This window comes from Marmota monax, unplaced genomic scaffold, assembly GCF_021218885.2.
Source record: "Marmota monax isolate L192 unplaced genomic scaffold, Marmota_monax_Labrador192_F-V1.1 WCK01_AAM20220418_F8-fsc00059, whole genome shotgun sequence".
Lineage (NCBI taxonomy): Eukaryota > Metazoa > Chordata > Mammalia > Rodentia > Sciuridae > Marmota > Marmota monax.
In genome coordinates, this window is record NW_026693595.1 from 2,297,401 (window position 1) to 2,319,697 (window position 22,297).

The 22,297-nt window shown below is 37.1% G+C and overlaps 1 protein-coding gene across 5 annotated transcripts in view; it reads left to right on the forward strand.

Annotated features, from left to right (window-relative positions):
- Positions 1–22,297, forward strand: part of Trpm6 (transient receptor potential cation channel subfamily M member 6) — a 172,443-nt gene that overhangs the window by 103,693 nt on the left and 46,453 nt on the right. For all 5 annotated transcript variants that reach the window (XR_009228196.1, XM_058584000.1, XM_046459452.2 and 2 more), the window contains 7 exons: positions 540–692; positions 5,217–5,363; positions 9,097–9,225; positions 11,109–11,360; positions 12,909–13,083; positions 13,287–13,401; positions 16,622–16,815. Coding sequence is in view for 4 of the 5 variants with exons in the window: in XM_058584000.1 (XP_058439983.1) it covers positions 540–692; positions 5,217–5,363; positions 9,097–9,225; positions 11,109–11,360; positions 12,909–13,083; positions 13,287–13,401; positions 16,622–16,815 (1,165 nt within the window). In the remaining variant the exon portion in view is untranslated. The remainder of the gene's footprint in view (positions 1–539; positions 693–5,216; positions 5,364–9,096; positions 9,226–11,108; positions 11,361–12,908; positions 13,084–13,286; positions 13,402–16,621; positions 16,816–22,297) is intronic.

Below are 22,297 nucleotides of genomic sequence, written 5' to 3' on the forward strand. Positions count from 1 at the left end.
ATTTCCTTGCCCAGGTCCTGCTGGCATAGTATACTGTATAGTATGTTATACTACATATTTCTAAACTTTAAAATGCATATATGTCTATGATCGTATATTTAAAGTTTAATTTTTTTTTTAAATGGGATCACTGTTCTATGATTTTTTTTTCTTTTTTTGGTCACTCAACAATATTTCCTGGATAATCTTTTCAACATTGTATTTGTCATTTAATGATTGGGTATTACTTTACTTTTATGTTGTTCCGTGCTGGCTGTCAATGTATAGATGAATGTTTAGGTTGTCACATGAGTTTTGTGCTTTTGTAAATAACCCTACAGTGAACATCTGTATCTACATGTTTGTACTCTGGAGTATTTCTTAGGGAAACACTTGTAGAAATGAAATTGCTGAGTCAACAAATATGAATAGAATCAGGATATAAATTGAATTGGGAATGGATCTGATATTTTCTAGACACTTAAAATCTTAGTTTTGTTATCTGAGTGCTACATGCATCTGTGTATCCTTTCTTACTTATTTTATTTTTTTTTTCGCAGATCATCATAAGCATTCTTTTACCACCCACCATTTTGACACTGGAATTTAAAAGCAAAGCTGAGATGTCCCATGTTCCCCAGTCCCAGGACTTCCAGTTTACATGGTATTATGGTGACCAGAACCCCATCAATAGCAAAGAAAGTGCTTGTATGGTCAGTGTGACATAGTAAATTGAGTTTTTATGGTATTGACTGTATACAAATAGACATACCCACAATGTTTATTTATATAGTAATCTGGTAAACAAAATTCCTGTTGCCAGGGATGTGCCCTAGGGTTATGCATTATTCTCAAATGCCTGACTCATCAATCAAGCACATGGTTCTCTTCTGCCTAATTTTTTTTTGTAGTTGTAGATGAACAGAATGCCCTTAGATTATTTGTTTTTTATTTTTATGTGATGCTGAGAATTGAATCCAGTACCTCATGCATGAGAGGCAAGCGCTCTGCCACTGAGCTACAGCCCCTGTCCTTCTTCAGCCTAATCTTAATATTATTATATTGTGGTCAAGCGTGACATATATGAAAGGCCTAATTAACTATGGAGTATTGAATGAAATACTCCATTTCTAATTTTAAGCCCAAATCAAAGACTTTATTATACTTAACGTGTAAGTTTTCATTTACCTTTGCAACTAGTATAGTAAATTGACTCACTATTCTAAGGCAACAATGAAAAATGCCTCATGTTCCTAAAATGCTTGTTCCTAAAGATCTGTGTTTAGAATTTGTGCCAATCTTCCCAGTTCCATTCCACAGATCTTTCCATATGTTATATTCAGTGGCCGAGGGGAGTTATGAGTTCCACATGTGTGGTCTGTCTGAGCTACTTCTGCCACAGCCCATCTTAACTGCAGAGTTTCCAGTATGCTCTGAATATGTTCTTTGCTTTTCATGTTTCTAATTGGGTCATTGCTTATAAAATCATCATTTACTATGAGGTATAGTAATGTCTTCTTAGGTACTTACACATGAAGGAAGTGTCTTTAGAATCCTGTCTGGTGTACTTTTGCATTTATAAAGTATTTTTATAATATTTAAAAATACATTCAGTATATGCTAAGTGAAAATTATTTTTAATTAGTGTTTTATGATTGGCATCTGTTGTATTTGGTTGAATAGCCATTCTGATTGGTTGATGCTTCTGTCAGATAGGTAGTTAACTATTTTAACCATCACTATCATTTGGGTATGTGTGTGTTCCTCTCCCCTCCTTCCTTCTCCCCTTCTTCTTTCCCTGCCCCCTTCCCTATTTCCTCCCTCCTTTCCTTCCTTCCTTCCTTCTGCTTGATAGTCTATCAGGGATTCTTAGAATCCAAGAGGCCAGGTACATTTCAACCTCTGTAGAATGTGTGGGAAGTCATCTCTCACATACCTGAGCTAGTCAAATGTGGCCTCTGCCCCTCTGGGTTTATCATCAGACAGAATGTCCATGATGCCTCACCATTATTCATTTTAAATCATAAATCAGTTATAAAAAAGTATTTCACATATGTGTATTACAAATAACTTATAATCATAGGAACACGTTTTCTTTAATCTTTGAATTTTACTTAAGCAACACTTATTGATTAGCTGACTAGGTTTTAGAATTTTGCTGGGTAAGGATGAGAGCAACAGTTTGTTGGGATATACAAGATTTCATAATGCATATTCAGCCAATTTAATTAATTGAGGAGCATAACTTGCATTATGTATTGTGGGAGAAAACTAGAGGAAGGCAAAAAAAGTAGATGCCTTTGGAGTGCCTTTGAAATAATAAATATAAATATAATGAGAATATGTATAGTAATAGGAGAATGAAGGCCATTATTCTCGTGCTGAAACTATATAGAATCAAATACTGTATTTGTTTTGTGAGGCTTTGTAAAATTCCTCATTGAAATTTGAATGGGCAAAATTACTTTGCCAAGAGAAATTTAAGTTTTCCTAGTTGCCAATCTCTTAAAAGCAGGAATTTGGATGCCATGGGCTGTCTTAGGAATGAACTACAGGAAGAGGCAGAGTGGGCTTACCCATGGAAGATAACCCTCAGCCCATAGCTGAGGGTTAGGGGTTGGTGACAGCTTCATGATAGACGTGATGTTTGAGTTGAAACTTGAAGATGTGGAGAGGGAAAAGAGAATGACAACAGGAAGTGACACAGAGGCAGGAAATAACAAGGCATCAGCAAACTTCACAAGTGCCATTGTTTGTTATGGAGGATATGTAGGCATGGAAGGATCTGTAGGCATGGCTTGAAAAGTAAGTTGAGGTTAAATTGTAGAGATTCTTGTATGCCCTATGAAGGAAAGAGTTATATCTTTATTATACATGTTCTAATTATACATGACAGTGGCATTCATTATGCATGTTCATTCATGCACATAAAGATAATTTGGTTACTTTCATTCCTCAGCACCTTCCCTCTTCCTCCCCTCCATCCTCCTCTGGATCTGCTTGCTTTACTCTATGAATTCCATTTTAATCATTGGAGAACCAGTGAACGTGTATGACTAATAGGAAAATTATACTGCCTGCAGTGCATAGGATGGCTTAACACCAAGACAGGATGAAGGCAGGGAGAACATGGGTCAGGAAGAACACTCCTGTGAGAAGTAATATGGGCATTATCCAGGATCAGTAGCAATAGATTGGGAGAGAAAACGACAGATTTTAATGAAGAGTCAGTTGAGCATGGGGAATGAGTTAAAGGGAAATGGCAAATGTGATTGAGAAATTGGTGGGTACACAAGGAGCCTTGAAAGGGATGCAGGAATGAATGAAAATGGAGTAGGTTTGGAACGGGAGAGATGAACTCAGTCTTAGGTTGATAAATAGCAATTGAAAAAAATTAAGCAGGTTGAATAATCTATTCTACCTGCATCAGGGTTGAGTGTTGTGGTTGTAATTTTATTTTGTGTACTTGCTGGTATTAGAGAGAAAGAGAGTGGAGGAGAGGAACAGAGAGAGGGAGGGAGGCAGAGAGAGAAAGAGAGAGGGACCTGAATGGAATGAACAAGCTAACTAAGCCAAGTATTTTTGTCTCTGCCGTCCTCTAAAGAAAAAAACAGAAGTCATGAACAGAAGTCCCATATTGACTTTCTGATGGCATTTGTTTTTGACAACTCAGAGATAGGCTCAATTGTCACTTTATATACTTTATAGTCCATTCTAAATTGTCAGGAGTAATTCAGGCCTAATGAAACACTTTTAGAAAAAATAAGAGAAGTCATTCGATAGAAAGATCATTACTTAATGATTGATTTCTGGGGTCTTTTTGAAGTGGTATTGGTGTCATTAAATCTCAGTCAATGATGACTTTTCTAATTGGTTTTCAGCCATTTTCACTTGAGGCTTGTTCAAACCTGTTAGGAACCAGGTCAGTTCCTACATCTCTAAGTCACAACCTCAATTCCACTGCACAAAGTGAGGGAAACTAAACAAACAGGCACTAAAGATAACCCATCTGGATGCCCAAGGCCTTGAAAATTACATTTTTGCTGTTCTATAAACAATTCAAACAAAATTTGATTCATTTCTGAGCTTGAAAAATCTTGCTAACCTTGCAGGATAGACATTAGGGAAGGAACTTTTGTGACTAGTTTGAAGGAATGGGTTAGGGTGAGAAGTAGCAGAGAATATTCCTTTCTTTTCTTTTAGTATTACTTTAAAATTATGAAATGAATGCATTTCCCAGTAAAAATTAAAGTCCCATAGAAATAAAGTAGGGTATAGCTCTCCTGCTTCCCTTTTGCTTCTATATTCTCCTTCATCATGACAATTAGGCTACAGGTGCTTTTTTGTTTTCATATCGTTTCTCATGTTTCCTTTTTCAAAAGCCTGCTCTCTGTGGGCATGGGTGTGGTCACACTCAGGTGATCATGTCCCACAGGTTCTCATGCTCATCACCTACAAGTGTTACTGCTTTTAGGCTGACATATAATTTTTAAGAAGCTGATGAAAGGTTTAATTCTTTTCCTAAAAAAACAATATGCACATACAACACAAATACCTGCATATAGTTGCAGGGTGTCCAAGGAACTCCTGAGCAGAGGGCCCGTGAACTCCAGGCTAAGAGCTTCTCAGCTCTAAATACTTGGAAAGCTGCTAGAGGTCAGAATCCTAAATGAACACTGTGGCTGACTTCCCATGATCTGGAGTAGAGGCATTATTGATTTCATGTCCATTTTGTCCTCTTGTATTAAGGAAATAAATGTAACATGTTATTGCTTTTACCAGGAAGTTCCAAAATTACTACTAAAGGAGATTAATCAGAACAGGAACAGCGAACATTTGTAATTCCTTAGAACTATTCTTACTTTGGGTTTGATTACTAGAAATTCAGTTTGCATTTCAGAAATATCCTATGTTCCTTACCTGGTCAAAGATTTATGTAACATATGCAGTTTTCTCTCTTTAAGGCTAAGACTATAATTTGGACAATTCATTTATAATATATCATTTATGATTAAGGCTAAGCCTATAATTTGGACAATTCATTTATAATATATCATTTACGATGTTTTAGATTTCCATACCTGTCAACATTTGAGTTAAGCTGCCTACAAAATGATTTATTATTATTATTAATTATTTTGGTGGAAGTGCTGAGGGTTGAACTCAAGGTCTCATAGAAGCAAAGCATGAGCTCTACCACTGAATTGCACCCTGAAAATTGTTTTTTTATTTTACAGAAAGACTGTGATTTGGAGAGGGGCCCTGATGAGAAAGTGGATGAAAATCAGCACTTTGATTTAACAAATGGGCCCAAAAGCCTTCCTTGGACTAGGAAAGTCTATGAGTTCTACAGCGCTCCCATTGTGAAGTTTTGGTTTTACACGGTTGGTTTCACTACAGCAGTATAAATAGTATTAATGACCATTAGGAGCTCATGGTAAAGTGGACACTGAAGTACCTGATTTTCCAACTTGGGATAAAAGTATAGAAATGCAGGGAAAAAAAAGACAAAGGAGACACAAAGAGGATTGGAGAGGGCATGGGAAGCCAGAGTAGACGTTGGGAAGTTGAGAGCATGTGTATTCTTCTCCCTTAGAGAGTTTGAAGTTAGCACAGATGGAACTGAGCATTTGGAGCTTTGAGAAACAACAAGATTAACAGCAGTGTCTGTAGGATTAAGTGGATTCTTTTCCCATGTGGGGCAAGAAAAATCAGCAGTTGAATCAAGCTTTTCTTTGTAGGAATGCCATTAATATTAATAATAATTGTTTGTGTGACATAGACAAAAATGCAAGTGTTTGTTTTTGTCTTCAACAGCATGTGTGGATAATAAAAAGTTTAGAATCTGAATTGTGCCATCAAATATCAACTCTATTATAGATAGCAAAGATTCAGAGAAAGTGTGAATTAATTAATTAATTAATTAAATTAAATGTATTGAGTGCTTTCACATTGTTAGTAGCATTTATTTTTCTAATGCTTAGTTATACTTAAAATGTTCTTAGCCAAAGTTTTGTATTTCTTAAACATTTGAAGTGTGACTATTAAAAGATATTTATCTAAATGAGTTATATTTCACAATATGTACTTGGCTAACCACACACTTATTTCATATATTTATTGAATAAATATCTAACTCTGAAAGACTTTTATCTGTTTCTAAAAATCAAATCTCACTTCAAAGGATGTGTGTTGAGAGCCACAGCCGAAGGGGCCCCAGGAAACTTCCAGCTGCCAGCAAACTTCTAGCTGCCAACTGATTGGCTCCTCTGCGGTGATGCTCATTGGGTTGTTTCCCTGCCCTTTCAGACCACAGACCTGCTCATTGGGGGACTTTTTTGGCTCCGCCCACATGACCCAGCCAATCGGCCTCAAGAGCAGGAGTCGGGGAGGTTGAGAGGCTTGTGGGAAGCCCGTGGTGGCAGTTGGGCTCTGAGGGTTTTTCCTGAAGAGCTGTGTGGTGCGGTGTGTGTGTTCTAAAAATAAAGTTCGTTTCTTTTAACAAGTGGCTCCTGAATTGTGCCCAGCCAGACTGCGGCAGATATGGTTTCACTACTTTTTTGAATTTGCAAAAAAATATTTGAGAAACCAGTAGGAGCCCTGAGAGTTTCTTTCTTTCTTTTCTTTTCTTTTTTTTTTGTACCAGGGATTGAGTCAAGGGGCACTTTATCATTGAGCCACATCCCAGCCCTTCTTTATATTTTATTTTGAGACAGGCTCTTGCTGATTTGCTTAGGGTCTTGCTAAATTGCTTGGACTGGCTTTGAACTTGATCCTCCTGTCTCAGCCTCCTGAGCCACTGGGATTATATGCATGAGCCACTTTGCCCGGTGCTGAGAGTAGTACCATTATTGAGAAAAGAGTTAATCCCAAAAGACTCTAAATATCTGCATGTTTCTTTCCTTAGAAATTTCCAACCTCGAGAGCTTTTAGAGGGTGGAGGAAAACTGAGCAGTAGATCCAAGTCATCTGGATCTGCCCACCATAACAGATGGTACAAGCAGTGCACTCTAGTGTTTGAGTCTTGGCTCCGCATTGCTGGACTCTGCTGTGTGTGCTGTACTGCATCTTGCTGCAAATGTGATGTAAAAGCAAAAATGTAAACATTTTTGTAGATCACATTTTTCATATTGGAAAGAAACAAAAAGAGTCAAAAGCAAAACCATAAGTAACTAGAGAGATTTAGTTCAGCCTTGTTTTTCCTAGAGGTGAATACTTGGGTTGCTTGCAGCCTTGTAAAAGGTCACTCTAGACTAATGAGCAAATGGACTGAAAATAGCGGATAAGAACCCAACCTGTTCTTAATTAGAGGAACTTGTGCTCCGTATATTAAGTTCAAGCTCAGTATCTATTTGTTGGATGCATTTGTTGTCTTTTTGTTTGTAAATCTGTTACGTTCATATAGTCATACCTACATATGTTAGAAGAAAAAGTATTATGGCTGAAGATGACATAAGATCCAAACCATTCAATTACATTTAACTGAAAGCTTATTGTTCTTTCTGAAGCACAGTACAAAGCACGAGAGGTAGGTGGAAAGCAGGTTGTCAAACATAGTCACTGACCTCCAGAACCTTGCAGTTGAGTAGAGGATACGATTTCTGATTATTAAATGATAAATGATATATATTAAATTATATATAATAATATTAATTATATATTAAATTATATAAATTATTCAAATATAAAGCAGGGGATAGGCAAGTATTAATACAAAGGAACTACAGACAAATGGATGAAATATAAATAATGTATGAATAAAAATACACCCTGGAATAAAAATTAAGGGATTAATTTTTCTGGTTACTATGAAATCAATGATGAAAATGCAAAAAAAAAATATAACTGCTTTGGTAGAATAAATTTATTTAAATTATGTCCCTAGGAAGTCATAAGAGTAGACATTGAGATAAAAGACAAGTATAGAATTAGTTAACTTTACCTTAACTTTTTTTTATATGATTCTGTTCTATAGTTCCTTAACTTACAGGCAGTTAGATCTATAGTGGCTACCCACAAATGCCACCTTCTGTAAATAATATCATTCTAGTGTAGTCAGAAATGGTTTAAGCCATTTTCTTTGTTACCTGTACAGAACTAGACTTAGAACCAGACTTAGAACCAGACTTACCAACTTAGAATTCAAAAAGGCATGAAAAATAAGGATCAAGGTTAAACTAATGTTTCTTGTGAGAACAAAACAGACATTTTTCTCTCTGTGGACTTAGGATTTTTAGAAATAAGTATGGGTCAGCAAGTGCTGTGTCTTCTCTCCAAAGCTGTTTAAACAACTGCATGATTCATAACTCGTTGGTGACAATGTAAATTGGTAAAGCCTTTCTGGTGGATAATTTATTAAGATTTGTCTCAGTTCCAATGTGTGTGCCCAGCTTCTGGGTATAAATCTTAAGAAGATAAGAATACTAAATAAGATTACAAAGCTGTTACTCACTATGTATATTTATGCATGTGTTTATTATGTTTTAATTCATTGAAGAGATTAGAAATCTAGGTATAATATGTAACATGGATTGAATGTCTACCATGTGTTAGACATAGTTCTGAGTGCTGATAAGCCACAAACAGTCTATAGTTACAAGGGATTACAGTTGGGCAAACTTTTCTATCAGCCACAATATTTTAATCAACATAAATTAATATTCCCAGTGTAGTAAATGTCACAACTCATTGTATTTGAAGACACACTCCACTGATGTTGCTCATCGGACATATTTGGCAGACATACTGTCGATGTTTAAATTGAAGGGAGCCATGAGATTCTTCTCTGGCTTGCCGTTAGTCTGCTAGTATCCACATTGGAATGTGCAGGGTACTGGAAATTCCAGTGTGAAGTAAACAGGATGAGACAGTATCCCCTTCCATGCATCTGAGAACAGTGATTTTCATTTCTGCCACCAAATTTTAGACTAGAAAACCATAGATTCTTGTGATTCCCTTGATATTAGGTCACCAATAATTTGAAGGTGGCCCCCGATGTGTTTTTGTGTTATCATGTTGAAATTCATGGCTGTGTTTCTTCTGGACTCTCTGTGTGTCTGATTGGCATCCTCCATGACTGCTGGCACTCACATCCAGGGAATGTGTGTCCCCTCACAGATGGCATATCTGGCATTCCTCATGCTGTTCACTTACACTGTGTTGGTGGAGATGCAGCCCCAACCCAGCATGCAAGAGTGGCTTGTTATCATTTACATCTTCACCAATGCTATTGAGAAAGTCAGGGAGGTGAGTTTTCCTTCTATTTTTTTTTTTTATTAGTTGCTCATGACAATACAATGATCTTGACATATCATACATTTGAATCAAATGGGGTATAATTTCTCGTCCTCTGCTTACCTCTGGTAGAGTTGTTCTCAGGTCTGGTGATGTAAAGGGACAGCTGAGGGTGGGAGAGAGAATATTCTGATACTGATTTACATGCTCCAAGAAGATCCTTGGGGGAAAATTCCCCGATTTTAACCCTTCATCCTTATCAAATACTTTCTGCTGGTTACTGGACTTTGGAAGCAGTTATCTCTGAAGCACTTATCTAAGTCCTAGAATAGACAGGTGATGCATCTAATTGTTATTAACCCTCCAACTATTTGATTTCCATGAAGTGCATATTTTTTGTGGGATTGATTTTTTATGGCCTAGCATTATCTATGTGTTATCAATTTTACATGACAGAGCGGTACGTAAAGGCTGAAGTTGCAGAATACATAAGGAATTCATTTACAGCATTTGAAAGTTCCTGCTAAACAACTTTGAAAATTGAAGCTAAAAATCCCTTTGGACTCATTGCAAGTAGTCTAAGAAACAAAGCAAACAAGCTTTCATTTCTAGTTTGCACTGAGTCACTTAAAAATTAACATTCGTTTGCAGTTATAGCTACAATCACAAATAGACTGTTTTAGATGTCATTGTATATGTATTTCTTTGTCTATGCACTTACATACATTTATTTTGTCCTATTACCATTTGAGCAACATTAAATACTAAGTATAATAATAATCACATATAATAATATGTTATTAATTATAATAATATTAATAACTATAATAATAATAATACTATAATATATAATAATACTATGTATTTTTAGTAATTATACCTATATTGCCTACTAGTTACTTATGTGGTGTTCAAAGATTATAGCAAACAATTCATTATAGAAACATTTGAATTTTTTAGGATTCAGGGAGAACATGTTTGCTTTTACATTTCAGTTTGTAAAGTATTTCAAGGGTGATTTCTTATGATAGTAAGCTCCAACATCATATTCCCACTAGTTTGTTAACAATTCGCTAAATTGCTGTGGTAGGACTAGATTTTTTGGTTTTAATCCAGTATTCTCTGCATTCTATTGATCTCATGGAGTGGAATCATAGTGATGTGGATCCATTGCAATACTGAGTTTTATTTTTATTTTTTTTAAAAAGAGAGAGAGAGAATGAGAGAGAGAGAAAGAGAGATTTTTTAATATTTATTTTTCAGTTTTTGGTGGACACAACATTTTTATTTTTATGTGGTGCTGAGGATGGAACTCAGCGCCCCGCGCATGCCAGGAGAGCGTGTTACCGCTTGAGCCACATCCCCAGCCCAATACTGAGTTTTAAATTGTCTTGATGCTTCTCATCTTTGTTTTGGATCAATGAAAGTTAGAAAAGTACTATTTTCCTTTTTTAAAAAATTTCTAGGGGAGTTTCAATTAACTAGTATTAATGCTAACATTATTAATTTAATTTTTAATTAATTTTAATTAACAAGCATTAAAATATATTTATAGAATTGTTTAATCATTTTTTTAATATTTATTTTTTAGGTGTAGATGGATACAACATAATGCCTTTTTTTTTTTTTTTTTAATGTGGTGCTGAGGATCGAACCCAGATCCCGATGGTGCTAGGCAAGCGCTATAGCACTGAGACACAATCCCAGACCCATGTTTAATAATTTTTTTTTACCTGGAATAACTTTCGTCTCAAATCCCTGTGTGATGTTAGGTTTGGCAGTGCAAAAAAAGATTGAACCAGGACCTTCTGCATGCTAGGCAAGCACTCTACTATTGAGCTGCACCCCCACCCCTCTGCCTCATTTTAAAAAATTTCCCTTTCTTTCTTCTTCAGATCTGTATTTCGGAACCTGGGAAGATTACTCAAAAGGTGAAGGTATGGATTAGTGAGTACTGGAACTTAATGGAAACTGTGGCCATTGGCCTGTTTTCAGTTGGTTTTGGCCTTCGGTTGGGTAGCCCTCCTTTTCACACAGCAGGAAGACTAATCTACTGCATAGACATCATATTCTGGTTCTCACGGCTCATGGACTTCTTTGCTGTGAATCAACATGCAGGTCCATATGTGACCATGATTGCAAAAATGGTGAGTACAGTCTGGTTTCTATATGCAAGTGTTCTTTGTTATGGTTCTGCCTAATTTCATGGTTCATAAAGAATAGTTTAACTTTGGGGATTAGTTCTAGAAGCACAGACAGATCATTTCATCACTGTTTTCTATATAACCACAAGTTCATATTTAATATGAATGATTACACATTGGATCATTTATCCAGATACTCCTTTGGTTAATATGGAATTGAGTCAAATTAGTCTTGGAGCACAATAATTTCTTGTGTTAGATTTGTGTGAGGCTACCACCAAGAATATTTTCTGCTGAAGTGTTAATTAGTCTTTTATCACGCACCCTTACCACACTCAAATATAGTCCTTACTATGGGCCACACACTGTACTAAGTACCTTGTGTATATGAACTTTCTAGTCGTCATAACAACTTTATGGGACAAGTATAATTATTAGCCACATTTTACATACAAGGAATGGAGGTTAAGTAAACTCAAGGACATGTGTAGGGGAGCCAGGATCCCAAAGTCGGCCACCTGGCTCCGTCTGTCATCTGAGCTTGCCGTATAGTTGTGTCAGTTTATTCATCTGACGTTTGGCACATACCCAAGACCATTATTATTGATTTTTCCTTCTAGACCACTTGCTGACTAGGAAGGGGCAAGTTCTGGAGAGTAGGAGTAGTGCTGAAACACAGGAAGGTGACAGAGAAGGGAGAACCTGCAGGAGTCCAGAGACAGATTTTTCTTACTTTTCATTGTTTTCTCTAGTCTTGGTGACATTGGTATTTATTAATGGACTGTATGATGTAACTAGTGTATCTCAATGTCTTAGTACAAGGTCATGGGTCTCTATGCAGTCACTCAGGGGGTACAGAACCCCTCCATTTTGTGGCATAGTCATATCCCATTTGTAGCTTCTAAGGTTTCTCATAGCAGAGAATGACAGGGATAGAGAATCTAATGGCTTTTTACACCTCCGAACAGGAGGTGACCCAAGTTTCTGTCATTCCACAGCCTGTGAGCTAGAATGGGTCTCATGGCCCCAGCCTAATACCAGTGAAATAAGGGGTGTGGGAAAGCATCCAGGTGCAGTGGTGCACATGTAATCCCAGCTACTGAGTCTGAGGCAGGAGTATTACAAGTTTGAGTCCAGCCTGGGCAACTTAGCAAGACCCTGTTTCAAAATAAAAAATAAAAAGGGCTGGGAATGTACTCAGTGGTAAAGTCCCCTTAGGTTAAATCTCTAGTATCACAAAACAAAACAAAAAGTTGGATATTAACTAAAAGCTGCTCACATTTTATATATATTACTGTTTAAAAAAAGAAGCATGTATTCTCTACTCAGCATATTTGTGTGGTTCCATAGATCAGTTTGACTTGAAACACGTACTGTGCAGAGAAAAGGAAATAATTTGCCAAAGAAAATCCAGCTGTTTATAGAGTAGGGCATTTTAGTTAATGACTAGACAATATTATTGATAATGTAATTATGATGGCTGCTAGTATTTATTTTTTTTAAAATTTCAAATCTGTGGTAAAATTCCAGTTGAGCTGTGCTATTTTGCAGGCAGCAAACATGTTTTACATTGTCATCATGATGGCCATCGTCTTGCTGAGCTTTGGAGTGGCGCGCAAAGCCATCCTTTCGCCAAAGGAGCCTCCGTCTTGGAGCCTCGCTCGAGATGTTGTGTTTGAGCCATACTGGATGATGTATGGAGAAGTCTACGCTTCAGAGATAGATGGTACATAGGGGATTTGGCCAACATGCAGAAATTGAACCTTCATAGATACTCAGTTAAAAACAAATAATCTGGAGAGTACTTATCTGAATCTAAGAAGTGCATAAAGTTTGGAATTTTGCAAAGTTCAAGTGCTCAGTGTCTGGGGAGGGTTTTGGGACTGTGGTTGATCATCTCTCTCGCTCATTTACATTCTCTGTGTGTAGTTTGTTCAAGCCAGCCGACTTGCCCTCCGGGTGCTTTTCTTACTCCGTTCCTGCAAGCTGTCTACCTCTTCGTGCAATACATCATCATGGTGAACCTGTTGATTGCCTTCTTCAAGTAGGTGATTTTAATTATATTTGCTTGTTTTATTTAAATATAAGCTGGGGACAAGCATGTAGAGGAGATTTACATGTATGTTGAGAATATTACCTCTGTTTTTGTGTTTCATGTTTTATTTACTGTGGCTTTAAAGCATAGGCACGAAAATCCTGGTAGGAAGGAAGGAGAGCATGTGAGGCAAAGAATCATTATGAATAGAGAGAAAGTGTACTGAGAGCATCATGGGAAGAGATCTTGAGTTGTCATAAAGAGAGTCAGGTTAATGAAAGAGCAATAGTTTATGGGTCCTTAGAGTTCTTAATGCACCTTTTACCCATGGGTCTCAGAATATCTCGTTCTCTCTTTTCTTCTCTCTCATTTTTTACTTTATCTACATCTCCTTTTTATGGTTCATCTTTGTGTCTCTGAGCCAGACCTTGCTTTTCCTTTATGTATGTATTTATTTATTGTGATCTTGTTCAGTTCCCGTGTATCTTGACTCATTCCACTTTATATCTCTAGCCTGGCTCTTATTATACCCCAGTCAGGTAGATTTAACTGTCCTCTTCCATCACTAGTCAGAAATGTAGTAGTTTCTTTTAAATTTAAACTGTCCAGACTCTTGATTCCTCTCTTTCTCAGTGTATACTTACTCTGTTACTAGTGGATTGCAAATCTGTGAGGAAGAACATGAGTTTCTTTTGAAACAATATCTTTTCAGCTGTTTAGAAACCTGCTGGAGTCATTCTCAATGACTGTTGTTATCTCCGTCTCTAAACTGTTAGAAACTGAGATTGAGTCAGCCCTTGCCTGTTTGACCACCCCTCACTACCCTGCTCTTACCATAGAGCCTCCTCATTTAATTTTCTGCTTCAGTCTTTGGCCCCTCTATTCTGTTCTCAACACAGTAGCTCAATTAAAACTCCTTAAAAACATATGTCAGATGAGGTCACTCCTCTGCTCCAGACCCTTGAGTGGCTTCCAATTTTCCTTTGAGCAAAAATCAAAATCCTTACAATGACCTATATGGCCCATGTGATTTGGCTTCCGATCTTCTTAAATCATCCTTCATCCCACTTTTCCCTTTAACTTATTTCTGTTTTAGTCAGCTTGTTTGCCACTGGGACCAAAATACCTGACAAGAACAGCTTAAAGAAGGGAAAGTTTATTTTGGATTTTGGTTCTAGCGATTCAGTCCATGGTGGGCTGACTGCATAGCTCTGGGCCCATGGTGAGGTAGAACATCATGGCGGAAGAGTGTGGAGGAGGAAAGCTGCTCTGTTCATGGTGGCCAGGAAACAGAGAAATAAAGGGAAAGGGGCTACAGGGAAGGACCTCATACCAAATCATATAGCGTTCTCCAAACATACTGGCTGCTCTCAGTTTTTCAACAACACAGATGCATTTACACTATGTTCCCTATGGAGTGCTCCCCCATCACAGCCATGTGGCTCATTCCCTCATGTCCTATTAGGCCTCACTTAGGCATTACAGTTCAAAGTTAAGCCCTCTTTACTCTTCCATATCCTTGGCATGTCTTGTGCCCCTCTTTGTTTTAATGCTCACAAACAGTATAGACATAATCTGGTTTATGTTTTATTTATTTATCATGTTATTCTGTTATTCAGCGCCTCTACTCCACAAGAAGAAATATTTTTCTATATTTTTTTGCTCATAAATTTATCCCAAACACAGAAACGAGCATCTGCTTATTTAGTAGATGCTTTATGAATGAAAGCAAACTAGTGCAGTATTGGCAAAAGGCTGGTATTTTCTGAATGCCTCTTATATGCCAGGCACTCTGCTGGGTATTTTATTCATTGATTATCTCACTGAAGAAAGATAAGAAAAAGAAAATCAGTGCATGGAAGCTAAGTTAAAAAAAAAAAAATTAGAGAAGGTAGAGACTGGACGTAGGCAAAATAAATCATATCTCCCCCAAAGTGCATGTTGGTTTTGCACCTGGGATATAGAGGACATATCTTCCCACTTGTTACAAGACTATATGTTAACTGTCATCTCTCTTAGCCTGGCTGTTTTATGACCGCACTACATTTATTGATATTTAAGTATACTATGGCTATTTTTGATATCTCATATAATATTAAAATAGGATGTAAGATTTTTGTTTCTCAAACATGTTGGGTGTCAGCCGGGCACCATGGCACACACCAGAAATCCCAGCAGCTCGGGTGGCTGAGACAGGAGGATTGTGAGTTCAAAGCCAGCCCCATCACTGAGTGATAAGCAACTCAGTGAAACCCTGTCTCTAGATAAAATTATAAAATAGGGCTGGGGATGTGGCTCTGAGGCTGAGGGCCCCTGAGTTTAATTCCTGATACCCCGCCCCCCAGCTCCTGCCCTCCCCACTATGTTGGGTGTCAAAAGAGAGGCTGAGAAATCCTCACATGGACCCATATTATAATTTTAGAGATGAACACAAGGAGGACCAAACAAGCTGACTGACCCCCAGATCAGACCACTTGTTCAGGGGCCCTTTAAGGCAATTATAGCAATTATTAAAGTATCTGAAATACACTATGAATGTCGCCATCTGCTGGTGGACAAGCAGTAGTCATGTTTGGACCGACAATTTGTAATAGAGTGGTTCTCACCACTCAAATGAGTTTCTAATTCAGTAGTTCTGGAATGGGGCCTAAGGATTTGCAACTCTGGCATGTTCTCAGGTGATGAGATGCTGCTGGTTCAGTGGCTGCACTTTGAGATCCACTGTGCCAACCCAGCCACCTATGTGTGGGTTGTTCACTGGATGCATCCTATGAAACTTCTCCCATTATCTGAAGCTGGCTTTTCCCAGGATAGTTACAATTCCTTCTCCTTATCATTGCTCAAGTTTAGTTTGCCTGTGCTTTTATTTGCTAAATTGAGCCACTCTACTCAAATTTAACTATGCTGTTAAATTTTGTTAGTTCAAGCAAAATGCTAAGGTGGATATTCTATCATACTCTCCCCCCAAATCATACACTTAAGTAATCAAAGATCATATGTTGTTTTGAATAACTACCATTCACCATTATTTCCATCTTGAGTTTTATAATGTCAATATTTACTGTCTTCCTATTATAACTGATGTAATTTAAGGGAAAATCCAAAGTGACCTATAAAAAAGAGGTGGAAAAGGAGGATCAGAAAAATTGTACTCTAAAGAAAGAATCTAACTGCTGTTGTTTTGGGATCCCACATTAAAACCTTGTTCCTCTCTTTCTACAACTTACAGCAATGTGTACGTAGATATGAAATCCATTTCAAACAAGCTATGGAAATACAATCGCTATCGTTACATCATGACGTATCATGAGAAGCCCTGGCTGCCTCCACCTTTCATCCTGCTCAGCCACCTGGGCCTCCTCCTCCGTGGTCTGTGTTGTCACCGAGCTCCACATGATCAAGATGAGGGTGACGTTGGATTAAGTAAGTTTTTATTGGTGGGGCAGGAGGAAGGAAGAGAGTAAAGGGTGGAGGTCCATGGTGAAGACACATTGGAGCACTGAGAATTAAAATCAAGGGCCCAGGATGAAAGACAGAGTTAATTAACAATAGACTGTCAGCTGGTGTACCTGGTCTAGGTAAATACATTGACCTCATTTTTGGCCCTTTGCCAAGATAAGTGATACTTTGAAAGAAAGGAACAGGTAGGGACAGAATCTGTGTTTGAATGTGGAAAAGCTTTCTGTTATCTGGAACCTGTGTTTTCCCTGCTGACCTGGTAACTCACTGAAGGAACTCCTAGGGAGTCGTCACCTGATCCTTACTCATTTCCCTGTTGTGGAAGGTGGAATTCAAATAGAAAGCCATTCCAGAAGGCCTTGGGGTCGATGGAAAATACAGAAGCAAGGCTTTGCTTAACTGATTAACTAGAGTTCTGGGTCTCTGGTTCTGTCATCTGTGGAGGATGAAAGGAGTTCTGAAAGGGATATTTCTAATTTTTAAAAACTTCAATTCAGGATGCAGAAATATGGAATTATGGGTTCTCACTTTTTGTTCTTCTAGAGTGCAAATCTACATATTTGGACATTTTTCTAGTTCATCTTGTTTAATTGTTTAGTCTAATTAAAATTTTTTTTTTCTTTTCATGGTGCTGGGGATTGAACCCAGGCCTTCCAGCATGTGTAAAAAGCAGTCTACCACTGAACCACACCCTCTGCCCTTCTTTGCCAAATCATGACTATGATATGACAGCCACTCACTGTCCTAAGAGAACACTGTTCATTGTGCTGTACAGACCCTCTCTGATGCCTGTCAAAAATCCCACAGTTGGTACCAGGTCCATTTCTAGGTTAATTCCTACACATAGCAGTCAGTGACATAAAGTCACGATACTTTATCCCAATTCCTTAATCCAGAATACTTCTGAAAACTGAAAGTCTTAATTTTTTTTTAATAAACTGGGGAAAATTCATTTGGCCAGAAAAGGTCCAGAAGAGGGAACTGCAGTATTATTATTCGTTGATTTTATTGTAGAAATAGTAATGTTTTGATTTTGAGGAATGTTCTAGCCTGAACTAAGGAGTTCACATTATTTATAATGTATATACCATGTTACTTTTCTAAAACTAAAAAAGAAAAAAATTTGAATTATATTGCAGATAAGGGATAGTGGACTATTTATATTAATAGGGGGCCATATTGTCCCCTACAATGTTGCTATGGGGTTGAAAGGTCATCATACTCTTTCGCTAGTTGTAGCTGGTTCTGTGAAGTACTTTCTTTCCTCTTGAGTCACTTTGAAGATTTTTAAAAAAATTTTCTTCCCAATAGATTTAGCTTTTAGAAGGAAGCCAAGGCACAATTGAAATTAAGTTGGAGCCTTATAATTATACTGTAAATTTTAGGCTTCTAATAGAGAGACATCCCAGGCATTGGCTGCAGAACCATTGCAACCTAATAGGGTGTGAGCCATTAAAGAGATCCCGGAATTGGTTAGGCTTTGCCCAGACTTTCTGGTGTCCTATAAAAGAGGCTTTCCTGGGCTTACTGTTATCATGGCTTACAGGACAATTCCATTAAAAAACTCAAGTAAACTTTTCAATTGAAGGTGACTTTGACCCCAAGCTGTGGAACATTTTCATGGTGTTACTTCCGATTCTTTGTACAGAGGATAGAGACATTTACACACGGGGCAGCAGTGACACCTGGCGGATAGTCGTAGGAATGCTCCACATTTGCAAGGTGCATCCATCTCTGAAATTGCAATTTTAATAGTTTGCTTCCGGCGTCCACAGCAAAGACTCACATCAGAACAGTTTTTTTAAATTTTCTATAGCCTGTATATTTATTATATAAGACTACATAACACGGAGATAAAATGAAAGATAAAAATGATATAGTCCCAAATATCAACATGGTTATTTCTTTTTAAACATTTGCTTATTTAGATTTCTTAAAGGCTCTGCAGTCAGCATGTATTACCTCATATGAAAAGTTAGAGAAGTGAAAATTAACTATTCTTTCAGACTTCCTTCCTTCTGCTTCTACTATGTTCCTTTGCCATCTACAGGAAAGGCCTGTGAGAGTATTATTTTTTTCTGAACCATTTACCTTCTTTCCCAGTTTTCACGTAGTATATGGTACTTAATAAACTATTCTCTGTAAAAATCTCTTCTTTTTAGTTACACATGACAGTAGAATGTATTTTGTATATATAATTTTATATATACATAGAGTATGACTTGCTCTATTTAGGATACTACTCTTGTGTTTGTACATGATATGGGTTACCCTGGTCGCGTATGCAAATACAAGGCTAGGAAAGTTATGTCCTATTAATTATACTGTCTTTCCTATTTCCCTGACCTCTCCCTTCCCTTTTTTCCCTTTGTTTAATCCAATGGATTTCTGTTATTCCCCTTTCCAACCCTGCTTGTTTTGGGTTAGCATCACATATCAGAGAGAATATTTAGCCTTTGGTGTTTTGGGACTGGCTTATTTCACTTAGCATCAGATTCTCCACTTCCATCCATTTACTAGCAAATGCCATAATTTCATTCTTCTTTATGGCTGGGTAATATTCCATTGTGTATATATACCACATTTTATTTATTCATTCATCTCTTGAAGGACACCTAGGTTGTTTCCATAGCTTGGCTATTGTGAGTTGAACTTCTATAAACATTGATGTGTCTGGGTCACTGTAGTATGCTGATTTTAAGTCCTTTGGGTATAGACCAAGGAGTAGGATAGCTGGGTCAAATGGTGGTTCCATTCCAAATTTTCTAAGGAATCTCCATACTGCTTTCCATAGTGGTTGCACCAATTTGAAGCTCCATCAATATTGTCTGAGAGTACCTTTCTCCTCACATCTTGGCCAACATTTCTTATTACTTATAGTCTTGATAATTGTGATTTAGATGGTAGTGAGGTAGAAGCTCAGTGTACTTTTAATTTGCAATTCTCTAATTGCTAGAGATGTTGAAAATTTTTTCATTATTTTTTGTCCATTTGTATTTCTTCTGTGAAGTGTTTGTTCAGTTCCTTTGCCCATTTATTGATTGGGTTATTTATTTTTCTGGTGTTGAGTTTTTTGAGTTCTTTGTATATCCTGGAAATTAATGCCTTGAACATTGATGCAAAAATTCTCTATAAAATACTGACAAAATGCATACAAAAACACATCAAAAAGATAGTGTACCATGATCAATTGGGGTTCATTCTAGGGATGCAAGGTTGGTTCAACTTACAGAAATCAATAAGCATAATTCACCACATCAATATATTTAAAGACAAGAATCACTTGTTTATCTCAATAGATGCAGAAAAGCATTTGACAAAATTCAGCATTCATTCATGTTCAAAATATTAGAAAAACAAGCGATAATAGGAACATATCTCCATATGGTAAATGCCACATGTGCTAAACCCAAGGCAAACATCATTCTCAATGGAAAAAATTTGAAAGCATTCCCTCTAAAAGCTGGAACAAGATAGGAATGCCCTCTTTCACTACTCCTATTCAACATAGTCCTTGAAACTCTAGCCAGAGCAATTAGACAAAAAAAAAAAAAAAAAAAAAAGAAAAGAAATTAAAGAGATATGAATAGGAAAAGAAGAGTTCAAACTATCCCTATTTGCCTATGACATGATTATATATTTCGAAAACTCTATTGGAAAGCTTCTAGAACTCATAAACAAATTTAGCAAAGTATCAGGGTATGAAATCAACTCCAATAAATCAATTGCATTTCTATACACCAATGATATATTAGCTGAAAGAGAAATCAGGAAAACTATTCCCTTTAAGATAACCTCAAAGAAAAGTATTTGGGAATCAATCTAACAATAGAGGTGAAAGACCTGTATAGCGAAAACTACAGAACACCAAAGAAAGAAGTTGAAGGAGATCTCAGAAAACGAAAAGATCTCCTATGTTCCTGGATAGGCAGAATTAATATTATTAAAATGGCCATACTACCAAAAGTGCTATGCAGATTTAATGCAATTCCTATTAAGATCCCAATGATCTTCTTCATAGAAATAGAAAAAGCAATCATGAAGTTCATCTGGAAAAATAAGAGACCCAGAATAGCTAAAGCAATCCTTAGCAAGAAGAGTGAAGCAGGTGGTATCACTGTACCAGACCTTAAACTGTATTACAGAGCAATAGTAACAAAACCAGCATAATATTGCCACCAAAATAGACTTGTAGACCAATGGTACAGAATAGAGGACACAGAGACAAACCCACATACCTACAGTTATCTTATTTTAGACAAAGGCGCCAAAAACATACATTGGAGAAAAGATAGCCTCTTCAACAAAAGATGCTGGGAAAACTGGAAATCCATATGCAACAAAATGAAATTAAACCTGTATCTCTCATCATGCATAAAATTCAACTCAAAGTGCATCAAAGACCTAGGAATTAAACCAGAGACACTCCACCTAATAGAAGAAAAGTAGGCCCAAATCTCCATCATGTCAGATTAGGCCTGGACTTCCTTAATAAGACTCCTGAAGTGCAATAATTAAGATCAAGAACCAACAAATGGGATGGGAAGAAACTAAAAGTTTCTTCTCAACAAAAGAAATAATCAGTGAGGTGAATAAAGAGCCTACATTTTGGGAGCAAATTTTTATCACATGCACATCAGATAGAGTACTAATCTCTAGGATAAATAAAGAACTTAAAAATTTCAACCTCCCCAAAACAAATAACCCAATCAATACATGGGCCAAGGAACTGAACAGACATTTCTCAGTTATACAATCAATCAACAAATATATGAAAAAATGTTCCACATCTCTAGCAGTTAGAGAAATGCAAATCACAACAACTCTAAGATTTTATCTCACTCCAGTCAGAATGGCAGCTATAAAAAATACAAACAACAATAACTGTTGGTAAGGATGTGGGGAAAAAGGCACATTCACACATTGCTGGTGGGACTGCAAATTGGTGCATTCAATCTAGAAAGCAGTATGGAGATTCCTTGGGAAACTGGGAATGGAACCACATTTGACCCATCTCTCTCTCTCCTTGGTCTATACCTAAAGGACTTAAAAACAGCATACTACAGGGACACAGGCACATCTGTGTTTATTGCAGCACAATTCACAATAGCTAAACTATGGAACTAACCTAGATGCCCTTCAGTTGATGAATGGATAATGAAAATGTGGTATATATGCACAATGGAATACTATTCAGCATTAAAAGAGAATAAAGTCATGGCATTTGCAGGTAAATGGATGGAGTTGGAGAAGATAATGCTAAATGGATTTAGCCAAACCCCAAAAAACAAGTGCTGATTTTTTTTCTGATTTAAGGATGCTGATTCATAATGGGATTGGGGGTGAAGGGAGCATGGGTGGATTAGATGAACTCTAGATAGACCAAAGGGGAGAGAGGGGTAAGGAAGGAGAATAGAGGTAGGAATGACAGTGGAATGAGATAGTC